Source organism: Schistocerca serialis, chromosome 2 (assembly GCF_023864345.2).
Source record: "Schistocerca serialis cubense isolate TAMUIC-IGC-003099 chromosome 2, iqSchSeri2.2, whole genome shotgun sequence".
In the NCBI taxonomy this organism is placed as follows: Eukaryota; Metazoa; Arthropoda; class Insecta; order Orthoptera; family Acrididae; genus Schistocerca; species Schistocerca serialis.
The window spans coordinates 490,525,275-490,547,082 of NC_064639.1; the positions used below are offsets into that span (position 1 = coordinate 490,525,275).

The following is a 21,808-nucleotide window of genomic DNA, read 5'->3' on the forward strand; positions in this document are numbered from 1 at the left end:
ATATCCGATGCAGCTGGGGCATGTTGTACATTGGTGACCATTAGTACGGTTGAGGACTGACGTATAAGGCATTAGCGTCATAGAAATCTGGGTGTGAACCTTCTCAGTGTGAGAGATTGTTAAAAAACGTCACACAACTGCATTCCTATAATCTGTGTGGACATTTTATGTACTAGGAGAAACTCAATTTTCATATTCGTCTGCAGGTTGCTGAATGAATCACTCCCAAAATGGTTCAAGAAAACGAGTCACAGTTGCCGAATGGGGTGAAGTGCGAAGTTCTTGTCACCGTCTTCAGGCGGTACGACTTCGACATCGCTGTGGATAGCCTCAGGGTAGAAGACATTTGCCGAGGCGGAGGCGGTTTCATGAGCGAGACACTCCGAGTGCGGGGACGCACACGAGGCGGCGACGAGGTCAGACTCGTAGTGAAGGCGCCGCTGCGCAAGACTGGGGGCGGAAGGCTCGGCTCCGCCGGACTGTTCCGGCGCGAGCGGGCGCTGTACTCGCGGACGCTGCCTGCTGCGGAGGCGGCGCTCAAGTCGGTCGAGGGAGGGGCGTGGCGGCCGTTGAAGCCCGCTTGCCTGGCCGTCTGCGGGGGCGGCTGTCTGCTGCTGCAGGACTTGACGATCACGGGCTTCCGCAAGGCCGCCAGTACTGCTTCCGCTCGCGGGCTGGACGTGGCTCACTGTGTGGTCGCGCTGCGCGGGCTGGCGCGCCTCCACGCCGCCTCCACACCGACTGCGCGCCGCGACGCCCAGGTGGAGCCGCTGCTGCGAGAGTCCGTCGCCTTCGGCGCCAGCCGGGCCCCGCTGTTGCAGTCGCAGGCTAAGGCCACGGTCCTCAAGATGGCCAACGTACTTGGCCGCTACCCCTGGTTTCGGAGGCACCGGGACAAGTTCCTCCAGCTGGCAGACACTTTGCTGTCGCGAGCTGTAGATGCTGTCTCTACCTGCAACGGAAGGCTGACTGTCATGCTGCATGGGGATTTCCAGAAGAACAATATGATGTTCCGGTACTGCAAATCGAAACTTCAAGTCGTGTTTTATGACTTCCAGGTAAAACTATGGGATTATAATTCAGTTTCAGCTTCTGTGTTAACGAATGGACAATTCAATAAAATAAATGGAAAAAACAGCAGTTATCGACCTGATGGTTGAATTAAGCACCATAGGTCTTTACCAGGTACTGTCCAATATGAGATTATCTCTTATATGATCTTAACACACTGAAGAACCAAAGAAACTGGTATACCTACTGACACACACAGTGGTTATGGTCACTACAAGCCACACCACAAGTTGGGAAACGGGGCCAAATTTCTAGTAGTTTACTGTCGAGTTGAGATTCTTACACACAAATGTTTTATTCATATCTTACAGAAAGTAGCAGTACGGCAATAAACCCCGCTAACGGCAATCAAATCATTTATAGCAATACAACAGTTTTAAATAAATTCTTTTTTTAAAGAAATAGAAGTAACAGTACGGCAATCAACAACCTCTCAAAACAGGCCGCTAACGGCAATCAAGTAATTTACAGCAATGCAACAGTTCAAAAATTTCTTTTAAAAAAACGGCAATCAAGTCATTTGTAGCAATACAACAGTTTAAATTAAAAAAAACACAGAAGCTAACAGTACGGCAATAACAGCCTTTCAAAACACGCCGCTAACGGCAATCAAGTAATTTATAGCAATACCACAATTTAAAAAAAATTCTTTTTAAAAAACACTGAAGCTAGCAGTACGGCAATAGCAGCCTTTCAAAATAAGCCGCTAACGGCAATCAAGTAATTTATAGCAATACAACAGTTTAAAAAATTTAAAGAACATTAGTAAAGAGGCTACTAAAGTAAATACAGAACCTTGTTAATAAAGTACGGTGAGGTAGTGAAGCTACCAACACCGCCATTTAAAAAAATCAAAGGTCTCAGCAAACACACGATTAATGCCAATAAAGGAATGGAGGAATTTAAAAAAGTTTTTAAACAAAAGTGTCCTGGAATATCATTAGAACATAACAGATATGATGGACCGGTGTAAGATGGCCACAAACACTCACTCAGGGATGCCCAGGTCAGGAAGAATATTGACCAATTTAAAGACGCTCGTAAACACAATTGTCACTCTCAGGTTGGTCACTGCACCGACTTTTAGCCAGCGAAAACTTGTAATAAGATGGCTTAACTTGCTGACAGAATTAGAGCTAACCTCGTGCGAGGAAACATTACACCCCAGAGTCCTGAATGATCAACTACATGATCAACCAACAAGAAGCATGAATTTACTCATAACACACGACAGAATAGCGGAACAATTAAACTGCCAAAACTACACCTCCCATCGGGCAGTAACGAGAGGAGGAGGAAAGATCACTGTCTTCAATTACACCGGTGCCGGGGACAGGAAACCCGATCGCCGGAGGCCACAAGGCAGAAGAGACACTGGTTACGCAAACTTATTACTTAATGATTAAACCTTCCACTAACTTAACTTGCAATTATGCTCGAACAGGCAGTACACGACCTCAGATGGCAAGGATCCACACATCCGACCGCGCACGCAGCACCAGTGTACCCAACACGCCACGGTCACGTGACAACACGCTCCGTCACCGGAGTTCACGTCTTCTCTGCAACGTTGACGGGTAGTGACTGCTTATTCATGTTAGGTGTCTCCTTTTTAAACTCCAGTGTTGAAACGGAGGACTTAAAGAAACTTGTTAACGTCCCACCAAGGTGAAATGAACAGCAACTGCTCGTGGGGCGATTCAGTACACAACCAACACGCGGGGAGCCCTTCCGTGCACTCCACCCGCTCGTTACACACAACCGACATACATCACGTGGCGACTCGGTACAACCGACCACGCCTGGTCCGCGCTGCCGAACCACACTGCCCTCCCGTGTCCACCAGACTCTCCGAGCGCACGCCCCTACTTCTGCGCCACCACACGAAGTTACCACCGGTCAAAGATCTCACTTCCTCCATAGCAGTTTCCCGGAAGCAAAAACGGAGACATCGATAGCAGAGAGAAAAAACAACCAAGCAGCCACTTAATGACAGACAACATATCAAACAAACATGTCAGGGGAAGAAAAGGAAAACCAATGCAATCTAAACACAAGGTGTAGCACGAGTCGATACACGGCTCACCTACATAATATCGTGTAGGACCCCCGTGAGCACGCAGAATTGCCGCAACACGACATGGCATGGACTCGACTAACGTCTGAAGTAGCGCGGGAGGGAACTGACACCATGTATCCTGCAGCGCTGAACATAAATCCGTAAGAGTACAGTACGTTGCAAAGCATCCGAGATATGCTTAATAATGTTCACGTCTGGCGCGTTTGGTGGCCAACGGAACCGTTTAAATGCAGAAGAGTGTCCATGGAACAATTCTGTAGCATTTCTGGACGTACTGGGTGTCGCAATTTCCTGATGGAACTGCCAAAGGCCGTCGGAATGCACAATAGATATGAATTGCAACAGGTGATCAGACAGGATGGTTACGTACGTGTCACATGCCAGAGTCGTTTCTAGACGTACAAGGTTTTCCATATCACTCCAACTGCACGCGCCCCACACCATTACAGAGCCTCCACCAGTTTGAACAGTCCCCTGCTGACATGCAGGGTTCATGGATTCATGAGGTTGTCTCCATACCCGTACACGTCCATCTGCTTTATACAGTTTGAAACGAGACTCGTCCGACCAGTTGGTCCAGGCGGAGGTTCGAGTCCTCCCTCGGGCATGGGTGTGTGTGTTTGACCTTAGGATAATTTAGGTTAAGTAGTGTGTAAGCTTAGGGACCAGGCAACATGTTTCCAGTCATCAACAGTCCAATGTCGGTGTTGACGGGCCCAGGCGAGGCGTAAAGCTTTGTGTCGTGCAGTTATCGAGGGTACATTGGCTCCGAAAAACCATGTCGATAATGTTTCGTTGAATGGTTCGCACACTGACACTTGTTGACGGCCCAGCATTGAAATCTACTGCAATTTGCGGAAGGGTAGCACTTCCGTCACACTGAACGATTCTCCTGAGTCGTTGTTCCCGTTCTTGCAGGATCTTTTTCCGGCCGCAGCGATGTCGGAGATTTGATGTTCTACCGGATTCCTGATATCCACGGCACACTATTGAAATCGTCGTACGGTAAGCTCCCCACTTCATCGCTCGTGCACCGACTATAACACCTAGTTCAAGCTCACTTAAATCTGGATAACCTTCCATTGTAGCAGCAGTAATCGATCTGACAACTTCGCCAGACACTTGTTGTCTTATATGGCGTTGCCGACCGCAACGCCTTTTTCTGCCTATTTACATATCCCTGTATTTGGATACCCATGTCTATACCAGTTTCTTTGGCGCTTCAGTGTATTATTTCCTTTCGCAGCTCCTCTTCATGTATTTAACATTCACAAAGCATTGTCAGAAGGCAAATGCAGTTATGTGCAAGACAATACTTTAATCTGGAAACATACTGAAAAACTTTTGAATTTTTTTTCCACAATATTGGTATCTGGGATGAGCTGGATTCAAATACTTACACAAACATGTTTTCTGTGTTTTCCCTGTTGCCGGCCGCGGTGGTCTAGCGATTCTAGGCGCGCAGTCCGGAACCGCGCGACTGCTACGGTCGAAGGTTCGAATCCTGCCTCTGGCATGGATGTGTGTGATGTCCTTAGGTTAGTTAGGTTTAAGTAGTTCTAAGTTCTAGGGGACTGATGACCGCAGTAGTTAAGTCCCATAGTGCTCAGAGCCATGTGAACCATTTTTTTTTCCTTGTTTCATTTCAGCTTAAGACTAGTAAAAATGTTCAGATGTGTGTGAAATCTTACGGGACTTAACTGCTAAGGTCATCAGTCCCTAAGCTTACACACTACTTAACCTAAATCATCCTAAGGACAAACACACTCACCCATGCCCGAGAGAGGACTCGAACCTCCGCCGGGACCAGCCACACAGTCCATGACTGCAGCGCCTTAGACCGTAATACTAGTAGAATTCTATTAATACTCGAAGAGTGTTCTGGCATTCTACCAATTCTCAATTGAGAAACAAACAGCCTTGTCGCAGTGGTAACACTGCTTCCCGTCAGATAAACGAAGATTAGCATTGTCGGGCCTTGCTAGCCATCCGAGTCTGCTAAGCGCTGCTCGCAAGCGGGGTGCACTCAGCCCTGTTAGGCCAATCGAGGAGCTACTTGACTGAGAAGTAGCGTCTCTCGTTACGAAAACTGACAACGGCCAGGAGAGCGGAGTGCTGTCCACATACCTATTGGCTCAGGATGACACGGCGGTCGGCCAGTACCTTTGGACCTTTCGAGGCCTGTTTGGACGGATTTAGTCCCTCTCTCTTTCTTTTTTATTTATTTATTTATATGAGGAGCTGATGAGCTATGCACGATAAATACTTCAGTTACGAGGGGGCTTCAAAAAGTAAGTTAGACATTATTACAGCAGGTCAAGTAACTTTTATTGAAAGCTGCACTACATATCAAAGTGACACAGATAGGTGACACTACTTTTCAACATAGTCACAAAGACTGTCTAAACTACAAACAGTCTACCAATCGTTCAGTTCTTCGACGACAGAAATCCGATTTGTTGTCACGGAACCATTCGACAACCACTGTTTGAACATCATAGTTGAAAGATCTCTTTTATCGGCAGAAATTCTTTCAGCTTTTCGAAAAGGTAGAAATCACATGATGCAAGAAACAGACTGAATGGCGGGTCAACATCAACCACGTCTGTGCGGCTTTGATCACATTCTTGCAACAGTTTCAGTACAAGTTGACGTGACATTACCTTCAATTCATAATACGACAGAATGTTTTACCATCAGAATCATACTGTCCCACATACTTTAAGTTCGCAGACGGCCGCGCCGAGTAGCCCCGCAGTTTGAGCGACACCCCCGGGATAACAAGGCCGTCCAGCAGTGTTAGTGACGTCACACTAAGCGGCCCATAGCCGACGCAGCAGTCCACGGACACCTCCGTACAGACGCGCCTGACGCTAACGATCTTCTGTCCGTCATACAGAAAGGAGCGAACTATAATTCGAACCAAAGACCAAATTATATATATTCTTGTAAACAGCATAAAGGTTCATAAAGAAATACCGATTACATATACGGGCTTGTTTATCTTCAGTACCAGAATGAACATCAAATTGTCAGGTTTTCTAAATAGAAAAGCACTTTGTTAGTAACAGACAGCAATAATGAGACTTGCAGTTGGTGATTTCTACGTGGAAAAGCTGTAGAGAGATTGAAAATGGCAAGTAAAGAGAGCCTCAGCCTTTTGCTCACATTCTTACATGTAATGCACTTGGTTGTTTTTCATTTCCTTACCTCTCATAACATTTTTAATATTGTTTCAAGAAGTGTATCTTCAATAGCAGAGTGAACTTCAAATTGTCAGGCTTTTCTTAAAGGAAAGAGCAGTCCCTTAGTATCACAGTGCAAGACAGAATCTTGTGTTCAGTGATGTCTATGTTAAAAGGAGAATATTTGATATCTATCTTTTGTTTCCATTCTTTATTACTGGGGATACACTTATAAAAATTCTTGAAAAGAGCTGTCACCATGAACATATGAGTAAATTCACAATAGTCATGTCTCGAGTCCACCCTCGGGCATTGTGTGTGTGTGTGTGTGTGTGTGTGTGTGTGTGTGTGTGTGTGTGTGTGTGTTGTTAAAGTAATGTGTAAGTCTAGGAACCGATGACCTCAGCAGTTTGGTCCCTTAGAAATTCGCACACATTTGAACATTTTTTTCGCAGTACGTTTCCTGTTGCGACGCCATTTCAATTGCACACTGTGATGCACCTGGCAAGCGTACTGCGGCAGAATTCTCTCTGCAGAAAACCTGGAAGATGTACTTTTTTTTCTGACAATTCGCTACTCTTCTTGCGCAATGGTCTTAGTGTGGAATGACATGCGTAACTACTTTGTGAAGTCCTTACATATTTAGGCTGTAACATTAATTACAAGGCAAAATAGGAAGAGCATACACATAAAAGTACACACAAATAAATATATAAAGAACACAAATATTAAAAGAATCATCACATTTTGGAAGTATTCGTCAAATGAGAAAAGTGAAATGAGAAAAAAAAAAGCCGGCCGCTGGTGGTCGAGCGGTTCTGGCGCTACAGTCTGGAACCGCGCGACCGCTACGGTCGCAGGTTCGAATCCTGCCTCGGGCATGGATGTGTGTGTTGTCCTTAGGTTAGTTAGGTTTACGTAGTTCTAAGTTCTAGGGGACTTATGACCTCAGCAGTTGAGTCCCATAGTGCTCAGAGCCATTTGAACCATTTTTTTGAAATGAAAAAATAAAACACAAAACAAACCATAAAGAATTTTTAAAAACCTATTTTACTGAGAAAGACACAGGAAACCAGAGTCAGGAAACAAAAATCAGATTTCTTGGAATAATGAAAGGATTTAAGAGATCAATCAGATGAGCATTATTAGCAAAGACGTTTTCATTAATAGCCTAAGAAAAAAATTCGGAATAATAGAAACATTTAGTATGAGTACGTTATGTGAATGAGCAGTGGCATGCCAGCTTCAAAAGTTAAATGATGCAAAGCAAGATGGAGGAAACCTCTGGATTGAGTAAGAACTCAATAGGTACGAGAAAAATGTCTTTAATTTGAAATAAATGGCTACAGTGATCTGTAAAAACCAGTTGTACACGGGAGTAAAAGAATAGAGCTGGTCCCCACTAATCTCATAGAATTCAGTTATTGTTACTAAGACACGTTGTCGTGAATACAATACTATCCAGTAACTGAAAAAAATATCGATCTAATGCCGTAAATTTTGTTTTATCATCCCAACTTATTTAAGCTGATTAACGTTCTTCCTCTCCCCAGTGACTTACACTACTAAGAAATTGCTAAAGTATGCACTCAAAACTGGCTATGGAAGAAGACAAAAAATCTGTATTTTTTAAGAAGCTGTTGCGATTATTGGCAAATGTTATACAGACGATTTTCTTGTGTCTTTTCTGTTGTGTTATGCCCACTCGTCTGACATAGGATGCCCAAGAAAACTGCTTTCTTGGATCGCTTGACAATTCAAGCAAATCGTATTAATGGAGTTTATTACAAAAGATAAATTACAGTGCTTAACTTTTGTATTCACAAAGGTGTGTCGTAAGCAAAAGTCTACATTCAAATAATCAGTGGCCTTCGGTACATACAATTCCAACGCAAGAAAAACAATACAGTTCGTAAGTCACTGCTGTAGCATTCGGAGGACGGCTCGTCTTCAACTCGGGCCATGGCTAGGCAGCGCAGAGCTTATATTCTCTTCGTGCAGATGCCTCTCCTGTCTCGGTGTCGTCCGAGAGAGGGGTCCGTCAGCGTACAATTGGCTGAAGTCGTCTCAAAGCCCTCTCTGTTCTCCCGTCCTTGATCGTCGTGCCGGCGCTTGACTTTACGCCGAAATATTTTCTGCCAATATCAAGGAGATCTCATAGCTGGTTAACGAATGGGGCTAGAGGGTTTACGTAACGCCCACCAAAATGCTAACAAGGGAACCTCCCCATCGCACCCCCCCCTCAGATTTAGTTATAAGTTGTCACAGGGGATAGTCCTTGAAAAACGGAACACAGATCAATCGAGAAAACAGGAAGAAGTTGTGTGGAGCTATGACAAAAATTAGCAAAATATACAAACTGAGTAGTCCATGTGGAAGATAGGCAACATCAAGGAGCGCCGTGGTCCCGTGGTTAGCGTGAGCAGCTACGGAACGAGAGGTCCTTGGTTCAAGTCTTCCCTCGAGCGAAAATTTTATTTTCGAAAAGTTATGATCTGTCCGTTCGTTCATTGACGTCTCTGTTCACTGTAATAAGTTTAGTGTCTGTGTTTTGCTACCGCACCGCAAAACCGTGCGATTAGTAGACGAAAGGACGTGCCTCTCCAATGGGAATCGAAAACATTTGATCGCAAGGTCGTAGGTCAACCGATTCCTCCACAGGAAAACATGTCTGATATATTCTATACGACACTGGTGACGGCATGTGCGTCACATGACAGGAATATGTTGTCGACCCACCTAACTTGTACACTTGGCGAATGGGTTTTACCTTGCCCGATTTAGGTTTTCTCGTGGATGTGATAATCACTCCCAAAAAAGTGATGAATACATAAGAGTGTGTCACTATACTGCAACAAATGAATGCAACAGTTTCACTGTCGCAGATGGTTCCCTATGCTCTGTCAAAACATATGTTTTTAACGGTTTTCTAATTTTTCCTTGTGTAGACCGTCAAATCCTCTATATGTCCAAGCAAATCTGAACATGTCCTGGAATTTTGGAGAACGAAGTTGATTATGTGTGAGTGCCTGAACTTTGATAATTGTCTGAAAATAAAAAAAATTGTCGCTCGTAGGAAGGCTTGAACCAAGGACCTCTCGTTCCGCAACTGCTCACACTAACCACGGGACCACGGCGCTCCTGAGCTCAGACTTTTCCTTGATGTTGCCTATCTTGCGCATGAACTACTCAGTTTGTATATTTTGCTTATTTTTTCACAGTTCCACACAACTTCTTCCTGTTTTCTCGATTGATCTGTGTTCAGTTTTTCAAGGCCTATCCACTGTGCCAACTTATAACTAAATCTGAGGGGGGTGCGATGGGGAGGTTCCTTTGTAAGTGACAGTCTCTGGTCGATCGAGAATAAAGAGAATGCACTCAAAGTGTCTGGCTATATCCATAAATACGCAGGAAATCTTGAGTGTAGTGACAAAATTCATTAAAATCATATTCAGGAAATATAATTAGCGCATCATGATCGCGTAATAAAATACGGTGACATCTAAATTATCCTCTTGGCAAAATACTCCGACTCCACTGTATTAAGAGGAGCGTTGCAAATGAAGAAGCATTATAACTATTTGAGTTGGAAACGTGAAGAGCGACAAGGTAAGCAGCTCCATCGCTTCCTAAGTAGTTTTGCATAAGGAACTTGAAGGATTGTGGCAATGGTGGCTACGAGCAGAGGTAGAGAATCGAACGTTTGAGGGCTGTCATAAAGTTTTATGGTATCGGTAACTTCTTACAGTATAAATACGGTCTCCGTGACTAAGTAGAAGGCTGTTTGATTGTTTGTCAGGCATGTTTCGCTTCTCTTAATTTCGAAGCATCTTTGGTGTTGATTTAAAGTGGTCTTTTTCATATATATGCAGCAATAGAACTTTTTTTGCCCTGTACAGTCCAGGAAGTCCTTTTCTTCTCATCTGCGAGAATATTTTAAGATACACTTCACAATTTTTACCAATATATTCTTTTATCTTGATTACACGTATCAGTGACTTCAAGCAGTCAGTCACAAAAACTTTTAGAGTTTATATTTTAATTAATGTCTCATTGTATGCTTTCAGTCATTTAATGCCTTACATGCTCTTTTGTAATAGTACCTACCAAAATTGTTAATATCAATCAAAATCATTGTGGCTATTTTTAACAAATAGCTGGGTAAAAATACTTAACGACTTGCTCTGAATAGCTAATCGTTTGCATATCACAGCATCTTCTTCCTACGGTTAAATTTCGCGTCTGTAGCACGTCATCTTCGTGGTGTAGCAATTTTAATGGCCAGTAGTGTAATTCGAAACAATATAGGGACTGCAATATCGTATTTATCCCCCGACACCTGGCAAACAGCTTTCAAGTGAAATGTCTCCCCTGTACGGTAATATACATAATGGATGTACGAGTACGGGTTCTAGTAGATATGAAAGTCTGTGTCTGGTCGTGGGTCGTGCTCGGATAGCAAACAATAAGGCGACCGCGCGCGACAAGCGGCAAATCCGTGTTCGAGTCCCGGTCTGGCACAAATTTTCATTGCCGTAAATCCCTTATACGACTGATGGTTGTCCATATTCGCAACTGCGAATACACTTTATGTATTTGAAATTAAATCCAGGACACTGGCGCCAGATCTGGTTATCAGAAACTTAACGCCGCCACCTGTCCTCTTCTCCCCTGGTGCTACTGGTGATGGTAATTTATTCCATCATCAGGACTCGAAACGGCACACGCATGCGTTTGCGAAGACGAGTTCATTATACACTCCTGGAAATTGAAATAAGAACACCGTGAATTCATTGTCCCAGGAAGGGGAAACTTTATTGACACATTCCTGGGGTCAGATACATCACATGATCACACTGACAGAACCACAGGCACATAGACACAGGCAACAGAGCATGCACAATGTCGGCACTAGTACAGTGTATATCCACCTTTCGCAGCAATGCAGGCTGCTATTCTCCCATGGAGACGATCGTAGAGATGCTGGATGTAGTCCTGTGGAACGGCTTGCCATGCCATTTCCACCTGGCGCCTCAGTTGGACCAGCGTTCGTGCTGGACGTGCAGACCGCGTGAGACGACGCTTCATCCAGTCCCAAACATGCTCAATGGGGGACAGATCCGGAGATCTTGCTGGCCAGGGTAGTTGACTTACACCTTCCAGAGCACGTTGGGTGGCACGGGATACATGCGGACGTGCATTGTCCTGTTGGAACAGCAAGTTCCCTTGCCGGTCTAGGAATGGTAGAACGATGGGTTCGATGACGGTTTGGATGTACCGTGCACTATTCAGTGTCCCCTCGACGATCACCAGTGGTGTACGGCCAGTGTAGGAGATCGCTCCCCACACCATGATGCCGGGTGTTGGCCCTGTGTGCCTCGGTCGTATGCAGTCCTGATTGTGGCGCTCACCTGCACGGCGCCAAACACGCATACGACCATCATTGGCACCAAGGCAGAAGCGACTCTCATCGCTGAAGACGACACGTCTCCATTCGTCCCTCCATTCACGCCTGTCGCGACACCACTGGAGGCGGGCTGCACGATGTTGGGGCGTGAGCGGAAGACGGCCTAACGGTGTGCGGGACTGTAGCCCAGCTTCATGGAGACGGTTGCGAATGGTCCTCGCCGATACCCCAGGAGCAACAGTGTCCTTAATTTGCTGGGAAGTGGCGGTGCGGTCCCCTACGGCACTGCGTAGGATCCTACGGTCTTGGCGTGCATCCGTGCGTCGCTGCGGTCCGGTCCCAGGTCGACGGGCACGTGCACCTTCCGCCGACCACTGGCGACAACATCGATGTACTGTGGATACCTCACGCCCCACGTGTTGAGCAATTCGGCGATACGTCCACCCGGCCTCCCGCATGCCCACTATACGCCCTCGCTCAAAGTCTGTCAACTGCACATACGATTCACGTCCACGCTGTCGCGGCATGCTACCAGTGTTAAAGACTGCGATGGAGCTCCGTATGCCACGGCAAACTGGCTGACACTGACGGCGGCGGTGCACAAATGCTGCGCAGCTAGCGCCATTCGACGGCCAACACCGCGGTTCCTGGTGTGTCCGCTGTGCCGTGCGTGTGATCATTGCTTGTACAGCCCTCTCGCAGTGTCCGGAGCAAGTATGGTGGGTCTGACACACCGGTGTCAATGTGTTCTTTTTTCCATTTCCAGGAGTGTATATCGCGTAGTAGTTCAGAATGAGGGAACCATCTTCGCGTTTTCTTTAAGGCAGTTAAGAAAACCACCGGTTTTGAACTGGCGTTCTCTCGAATGCAATGTTTTGCAACTAACGGTTTCGCTCCATTTAGAAGAAGAGAAGTGTATACCTTCTTAATAAGCCAAGTAATGCACTTTGATGTAGTATACAGATTCTGGTGGTATGACAGTTATACAGCAACTGAAAAGATCCAACACCAAGAAGGAATCGTGTGAGATAAACGAAAGTTGGTAGGCATGTTTCACCATCTGAATGATGACGCCTATTCAAATTTAGCGCCAGCCGCGTGGTAGTGGCGCTCGTAGCACTTCAATCGGCATGCAAATCGGGTTTGCTTTGTAAACGCGCTGAACGGTCGTGAGCATTAGCTAACTTTGAGATTGGATGTGGTGAGTTGATGTTAAGTCAAGAATGTCTTTAAGGCGACACAGACGCCATTATCAACAATTCACTGAGTTAAAAGGAGATCGTGTAACAGTCCAACGAGAAGCTGGATGTTCCTTCCGCGATATTACAGAAAGACTTCGTAGGAATCTAGTCGCTGTACATGATTGCTGGCAGCGGTCTTCATGGAGAGGTACGGTCACAAGAACACCCGACTCCAGACGGTCACGTGGCGCATAGTACTGCGCCTACAGCAGCAATTCGAGCATCAGTTGGCAGCACAGTGACACAACGACCTGTTTTAATTGGTTACTTCAGGGACAGCTCCGAGCCAGACGTCTTGTAAAGGACATACCATTGATCCCAAACCATCGCCATTTGCGATTTTCGAGGTGTCAAGCAAGAGCTCATTGGAGAGCACAGTGGAGCTCAGTTGTGTTTTCTGATGGAAGCCGTTTCTGTTTTGGTGTCAGTGATGGCCTTGTATTGGTTACAAGGAGGACAGATGGAAACATGCAACCAGCTTGTCTGGGCCTGAACACACTGGACTTACTCCTGGAGCTATAGTCTGGGGTCCTATTTCGTATGCTCAACAGGAGCAATGTGGTTATCGCAAGCACCCTGACTGCAACTGTGTACGTCAGTCTGGCGATTAGACCTGCCATTCGTGAACAGTTTACCAGGGGGTGCTTTCCAACAGGATAACGCTCGTCCACACACTGCTGTTGTAATCCAGCGTGCTCTACAGTGTGTCGACATGTTGCCTTGGCCTCCACGATCACCAGGTATGTCTCCAATCGAGCAAGTGTGGGACAACATCGGAGGATAACTCCAGCGTCATCCCTCTATTGACTGTCCAAGTGCAACAAGCATGGAACTCCATCCCACAATGTGATATTCGGCACCGTACGACGCAATGAATGTATGTTTATATGCTTGCGTTCAACATTCTAATGGCTACACCGGTTATTAAAGTACCAGCATTTCACATTTGCGACATATGCCCGAAATTTCATTACTCTACATTAATTATTTCTTGATGTACAGATCTTTTTCCGTCAGTGTATAACACCTCTTCTTCTTGATGATTTGGTTTGATTTGTACTTGGCCCCGGCTAAAACTCGGCGACAGTCGGTAGACGTGCGTGAGATATTTACTTCACCAAGAACCGTAATTAATAGTTCGTAATCGATGTTTAACTGATTAATGATGAAATATTAATGATAAAACCAATACAGTCACATCCACAACAAATTCCCTACAAGCTGGTCGTAATTTCAAGTATCTAAGAAACCGTAACAGTGGGCTTGTTATTTGAGTCAAAGATCCTACACGAGCGCCGAGCGCTACAGTCAAATATTATCGCTGCGCGTAATTTTTACTCGGGAGTTTCATGTCAATAATTTGATAGAATTTTAAATCACAAATGTACGACTTGGCACGAGAGGGTGTTTTATTGCACAATATCAGTCACTTCTTAACCGAGCCTTGAGGAGAAAACTTTCCCAGGTGTTGGGGGGATTTAACTTATATGCTTCGGACCTATCACTGAGGTTCCATAAAGCACTGGCTATTATGAATGAAAATTGTCTGTCAGTGTTCGTTGCCTAAATCACTGTCGAAGTAATGTTTAGTTCAATTATCAAGTTAAAAGTTTACTTCATTCTAGTAGATAACAGTCCTCCGTTCGAATTCTAATGCCGTGATATTTGATGTCAGAAGATCGTATTACTGCGTCATAATTGATCGCAATTATTCAATCTCAAAAAAAATCTAAGAGCGCCTAAATGTACGAGCATTCAAATATATGACCTGCTTCGGCTAACTCTCGTAACGTAGTGACAATGCATTGAATTATACTTTGTCATTACTCACGATTCCCAAAGAGTACTCACACGGAGTATTCTTTGGGATCGTTGGTTCTACTTTGCGAATGCTAATTTATGCTAATTTTGCAATTTATTATGATTTTGATTCTAATTTTACTGAAATTTAATCTTTCCTTCGTAGATTGCTAAATTGTCAAGTCTTAGATTCCTGATTTAATTTAATTACTTGTTATTGTGCTAATAATAGTGATAAATGGAACTTCGTTCGCTTATTCACTTTTCTGAGAATTTGGGACTTGGAGAGAAATCTTTGGGGTATTGGGAGCTAATTTTTGATTTTTATTTCTCCTACGAGGAAGTGGCATTACAGGTGTAATTAAAAAACATGCAGACGATTCACTAAAACTTTTCTGAGTATATTACCATATTGTCATGTTGTGCTTATGGACCAACATTTCGGCCTCTGTTGTAAAGAGTCTTTATCAGGATGTGTAAATATGCCACACTGATTAAGGCCACTTGAAACCACACGACAGTTGGGACATACATCCCGACACTCAAGCCCATGTTCAAAAACATACGATCAATTTAAGAAAAACTGTGCTTTTTCAGGGAGCCCACATCGGATCTCCAGCGGAGGACCTGCAGTACTTTCTGCACACGAGCGCCAGCCTCGAGGTGTTGCAGCAGCACACAGACCTGCTGCTGTCCGAGTACCACAGCACCCTGCAGCACACACTGCGCGCCCTGGGGCTGCAGCAACAGGCCGATGCCTACCCACTGGAGCAGCTGAGGAGAGAGATGAAGCAGCTGGCACCGGTAGGGGTCTTCTGCACCTACAACCTGCTGCCTGCCATGCTGAACCTAGAGGCAGTCTACTTGGAGCTTAGTAAATCCTGCAACATTGACAGGCTGTTACGCAAGTGTTTCACGAATCCAAAGTATCTGGCATTTGCTGAGTACCTGACGCCTCTATTTGAGAAGCGGGGACTTCTTTGATGGAAGTATTACAAACACTTTTGGCTCAACATTCATGTTGACAGATTCAGTTTGAATAGCCAAAAGTATGAAAGACTTCGTAGATCTACACCTACGACAGCTATGCTCGACAAGCATCTTATGGTGTCTGACAGACGGACTTTGCACACATATTGAGGAACTGCAAAGCAGATGAATATTGAATCCCTGTGGCTTCATTGTGTTTCCGTAGTGTGTTTCTATTGTCAGTGCAATGTTATGGTAATGTGAAGATTTGTGTCATTTGCAGTTCATAATCAAGTGCACAAGTGTACCTGAGATGAAAGATCATTTACGACTGAGGACACTATCAGCTTAGGCTGCTGACTGTTATGGTAATCTATATATCATTATTTATCACAAGAAATATATTTTTCCCTTTTGTCCTTATTTTTCGAATTGCCAATGTGCAATCTAGAGCTCATATTACTGTTTTTCATTAGGTTAATCGAAAAATGATTAGACGCAGTCTGTTATGAAATATTTTCTTAAGTTACGGTACAGTAATTAATTACCTACTTGCTGTGGAGTTCATCTGCTGATAGGACATGGTATCCACGACGCTCAGGATATGAATCGCTAATGTAGGGAATGTTGAGGATGCTGTGACTCGCGTTTCTTTCTTTTCCATCATTGTGTTTGTTCTTGTTTCGTTAACGTTTCTTTGTGTTTTCATATAATCCCGAAATAACTGATAACAGTAAAAAAAGTTAATCTCTGTACTCTTTAAGTAACTCTTGAATTTCTTTCACTGTTTTACAAAAGCGTTGTTATTACCTCGGTCATGTCATAATGACACATGCATTTTTTCATTTAGAACATCGCTATGTGAAAATACATTGTTTGAAAATTACTAGGAACAACTGACATTTGCTAAGGAGGTATTACCAGTTGTTACTTAACAGCTATGCTCGACAAGCATCTTATGGTGTCTGACAGACGGACTTTGCACATATATTGAGGAACTGCAAAGCAGGTGAATATTGAATCCCTGTGGCTTCATTGTGTTTCCGTAGTGTGTTTCTATTGTCAGTGCAATGTTATGGTAATATGAAGATTTGTGTCATTTGCAGTTCATAATCAAGTGCATAAGTGTACCTGAGATGATAGATCATTTACGACTGAGGACACTATCAGTTTAGGCTGCTGACTGTTATGGTAATTTATATTGCTACGGGAAGCCCAATCAGTGTTAGTAAAAGGAAATGTAGAAGGCAGAACGCATTCATTATTGCGAAGCTCATGCACGAACGCTCTTTGTGCATTCAGTCCTTCATGCAGTACAGGGTTTGACGAAGGTTGTTGTGGAATCGGTTAGTGCGTCATTCCGTGTCATACTGCAACATGTATCCAAGACATCATTGTAGTATTTACGCTCGTGGAGGAGCAGTTGGACGATTCAAAGCCGCTCAAAGTATCACTACTGTAGCCACAGTGATGTGTGTGTCCAAAATTGGACTGTTGATATTTTTAAAAATATCGGGAATCCAATATATCGATATTTAAAAAGATATCATTAGGACCATCGATATATTGAAAAACTTGTCGACATAGCGGCGGATATATATCGACGTGCGAGCCAAAAAAGTATCGGCTGCACATTGTAAATACACAGTCAGTTTTAGAGCTGTATATTTACGTATTTGTTTATTATTATATATTCTGTACACCAACAAGCGAGCAGCCTGCTTATTCCCCGAGAGCAACAACTGAGGAAAACGATGCACGTTCACGCTGGGCGATAACCACTTTGCTAGCAACGGTAACTGTAGGTAGGTGGCACAGTAAAATATGTCCGACAGGTCTGTCGTTCGCTTTCGTCACATAACGGATTTATCTGAAACACTTTATGTCGAATTCCCTGCTTTTTTTTTTCATTTCTGCAAACGTCAGCTACCTAGCAGCTGTAGTGTCAAAATTGCGTGGTGGAGCTAAACGCTGCAGTTTCTGTTGGTGGCGCCCAGCATCGGTTGCGTCAGCATTTCCCCTCGCACGTCTCCGCCCGCAATCTTGTCATTTAGATTTTTGTTCATCAATTTCAGTAAAGGTGTTTGAAGAATTCCGATGTGATGAAATAGCACACTAGTTGCATTAAAAATTGTTAAAGTAACTGTAGTGCTACTTCTTCACATCGAATATCTCGTTATTGCATTCACACCGCCAACCCCCCCCCCCCCCCCCCCCCCGCCCACTCCATCGCAATCGAGTTTCTTCTTTATGCCATTTATGCTTGCTTCACACAGTCAAAGAGAAAGACTGGACGTGATAAAAGCTCATAAAGCAGGAAGGCTCCATCACACAGTGAAAGTAAAATTATGTTTTACTACAATTTCACAATAACAACTTCTAAAATTTATCGACAACTGCAAAAAAAAAAAAAAAAAAAAAAAAAAAAAAAAAAAAGAAATGAAACTACGGCAATCGATATATCGATATACGAGGCGAGAAGATATCGCCGACATGTATCGATATTTTAGGGGAAGGTAAGTAGATACATCAATAACAAGTTTGTTTGTGTGGCCATCCTCCACAGCAAGCATATAAATACTTGTTTTGCAAATCAAACTGCCTTTTCCTGCTGCTATTTATTTTATTTAATCCATACGCGTTTCATCTTCTACTGTTTTAAGGCATCATCAGTGGGATCTATAATGATACAGTTTTGTTAGTTATAGATTTTTACAAAAAATCACGAAGTGAACTGTTTGATAACTATAACTAAAAAAACTGTATCATTATAGCTCCCACTGATGATGCCTTAAAATAATAGAAGGCGAAACGCGTATGGATTAAATGAAATAAATAGCAGCAGGAAAAGGCAGTTTGATTTGCAAAACGAGTAGATATATCGATATTTTATCAGCAGCCACTGTCCAAAACTGTTGCCTCGGTATTAAAAAAATGCTGCTGAAGGCGGAAATGCTATGCGAAAGCATGGCGGTGATGTAGGCGGACCACCACATCGCAAGATAATCGATACGTAGTCCTAGTGGCGTAAGGTAAGACATCTCAGTCCTGGGCGGATCGTTGGAAATTTTACAACCGCTATCGGTATAAGTTTCTCTAGCAGGATCATTGTTAGGGGTTAGGTCAGACTGATTTTATGTTCGGAAGCCCGTTAAATGGGTCCCACGTCAATAACAGCTTTGTCGCAAAGAGCTCGTTGGTGTACGGAGCGTGTTGGTTGTCTTTAGATACATTGCTCCATAGTGATGTACTCCGACGATTCTCGCTTCACTGTGACAAGTTATTCTGGCCTCAAGTTAGTGTGGAATGAAAGGGGAACACAATATGCACCTCAGAATGTTCATGAGCCACCGTAGATATTGTCTAAGCGTTCTGGTATGAGCACGCATTATGTAGAATGGCCGAACGTCACAGTGTATCTTTGCGCTAGGAACCATTAAAGCACAACGCTATTGCACGCAGATTATTGTGGATCGTGTCAGTCTTTTTAGGGGAGCAGTAGGTCTCGACTTTCTGTTACGGACGACAATGTGGGCCCAGACATGATCGCTGAGGTGTCGGACACACTGGAAAGTAAAGATGCTGAACGTATGGAATGGCCTGCGTACTCCCCGGACCAAAACCTTATAGAGAATGCCAGGTATGCTCTTGGCAGGCGATTTTCTCAACAAACACCCACCCTCTCCTCAAACAAGAGGAAGGGGACAATATCCTTGTGGCAGTTAACGGAGTTCCGTAGCAGTTTTATAACCAGCATAAATAACAGATGCCAAATGATCATTACTGCCCGAAGAGGGCATATTCCCTAATGAGAGTATGATATCGACTTTTATGTTGGGAGTCTGACCTGCGTTAAACATCAGCGTTATTTATTTCTATTATCCTACTTTCCCATGTGGTGAAACCAGTACCAGTTTTCGTTATAAATATACCACTCCATCTTCATTGCATGTGTACTGCGTTTAATGTCTATCGTCGTTTGTGATTAGCCTGTCCGACAATGTCTCTGTTTCCAAGTAACTGTGAAGTAGTGTAATATTACCGATGACCTGGGCTTCACTGAAATGTGAAACGCGGAGCGTGAGAGACAATAAACCACCGGTAACAGGATACGGTCAACGACCGTTCTGCTAAGTCTGCCAAGTCCGAGCGGTCATTACTTAGCAGATAACGCCAGGCTGACTGATAAGTTGGCACCTTGCTAACCCACATTAACAGTGGCCAAGGCCACTCGCATCAGAGATTACTCGCCGTATGAGATACCGCGACTTTTCCTTATACTAGCGGTTCTTCCGCTGTACTGTGAGAACAATGTTTCAGAGGAGGGAGCGAGCGTCCCCTGCAGTAGCGAAGTACTCACCAGGAGCTCGAATACGGCTGACTGCCGTGTCCTACTGAACATGTACCATTATTTTTTACTTATCTGCTTTTGCTATAGAAGGAAGGAAGATTATGGTTTAATGTTCCGCCAACATCGAGCTCATCAGAGACGGATTTTGCTATAGATCTAGTAGGTACTTGCTGAACTGTTAGCAAACTACTGGCCTCACTGTAGAAGACATGTTCAGGCGCTAACGTGGATGTTGATGGAAATATTCATGAAGTACTCAGGAAAGACTTCTGCTTTTTTATTTAGGTACCGGGTGGTTATGAATAAAGTGCAACTTACCACAGAGGACCAGTGTGGCTTGTAATTCTCGTATGGCAGCTGAACTTGGTAGATATTCTAATGCGTTAATGCGGAACCGATTTACGCAGGAAAAAATTAATTCCAATTTTGACCATTAGGTACAAATCTGGCGCTGTACAGCATGTCGTCGACGTCTGCGGTGCTCACACTGAACAAACTGTGTAAGCGGCGGTTTCTAATAACGTCAACATTATGCTTTTTTCACTTGTGTGACCTGTAGTGCCTATGTCCAGTTCCCAATCCGTTTCATATGGAAACATTTCTACACGTCTTTCTTGCATTCACGGCGCCAGATTAGGACCTGGCGACGGAAACTGGAACTAATTTTTTTCCAGCGTAAATTGGTTCCGCATTAACGCGTTAGAATGTCTACCACATTTCGCTGCCATACGATAATTACAGCACACACTGGACCTCTACGAATAGTTGGTGTTTATTCATAACCATCCGCTATGGATAAGCGTTATGTACAGTTGTAGCTATTCACATATAATAACAGTTATTACTCACACCCGGTCATTGGGCACAGGCCACAGCTACATCGCTGGTCTAAAAGTAGTCCATCACGCTGTCGTGAGACAGAAAACACAGTAGTTCAAAAATGTCTCTGAGCCCTATGGGACTTAACTACTGAGGCCATCAGTCCCCTAGAACTTAGAACTACTTTAACCTAACTAAGCTAAGGACATCTCACACATCCATGCCCGGGGCAGGATTCGAACCTGCGACCGTAGCGACGCGTGGGATTAGCCGAGCGGTCTAAAGGCGCTGCAGTCATGGACTGTGCGGCTTGTCCCGGTGGAGGTTCGAGTCCTCCCTCGGGCATGGGTGTGTGTGTATTTCTCCTTAGGATAATTTAGGTTAAGTAGTGTGTAAGCTTAGGGACTGATGACCTTAGCAGTTAAGTCCTATAAGATTTCACATACTTTTCTTTTTTACGACCGTAGCGGTCGTGCGGTTCCAGACTGTAGCGCCTAGAACCGCTCGGCCACTCTGGCCGGCAAAACACAGTAGTGACCGGGTACAGTGAGCATCACTAGCCAGCTCATACCGTACCTTAAAACACAACTAAAGAGTACCCAGACATTACCCTCACCATGGAACCTCTAACAATGGATGGAGCAATGCCCCTCACTTTGGCCAAAGACAGGGACAGAACAACATCTAAAGGCGCGTTCGCGCACACACATGCAAACACACACACACACACACACACACACACACACACACACACACACACACACACACGGAATTAAACAAGCTATACAGCACAGAACAAGTAATCACACGATGATGGCTAGCTGAAGGACACAGCTGCTTTGCATGACATTATTTTTACCCCATTTTAAATCCTAATAACTTCTC

At 44.3% G+C, this 21,808-nt stretch overlaps 1 protein-coding gene across 1 annotated transcript in view; it reads left to right on the forward strand.

Moving 5' to 3' along the window:
* Positions 1-230: 230 nt before the first annotated feature.
* Positions 231-21,808, forward strand: part of LOC126456117 (uncharacterized) — a 117,234-nt gene continuing 95,656 nt past the window's right edge. The window contains exons 1-2 of the mRNA XM_050091870.1: positions 231-1,058; positions 15,382-15,728. Of these exons, the coding sequence (XP_049947827.1) occupies positions 231-1,058; positions 15,382-15,728 (1,175 nt within the window). The remainder of the gene's footprint in view (positions 1,059-15,381; positions 15,729-21,808) is intronic.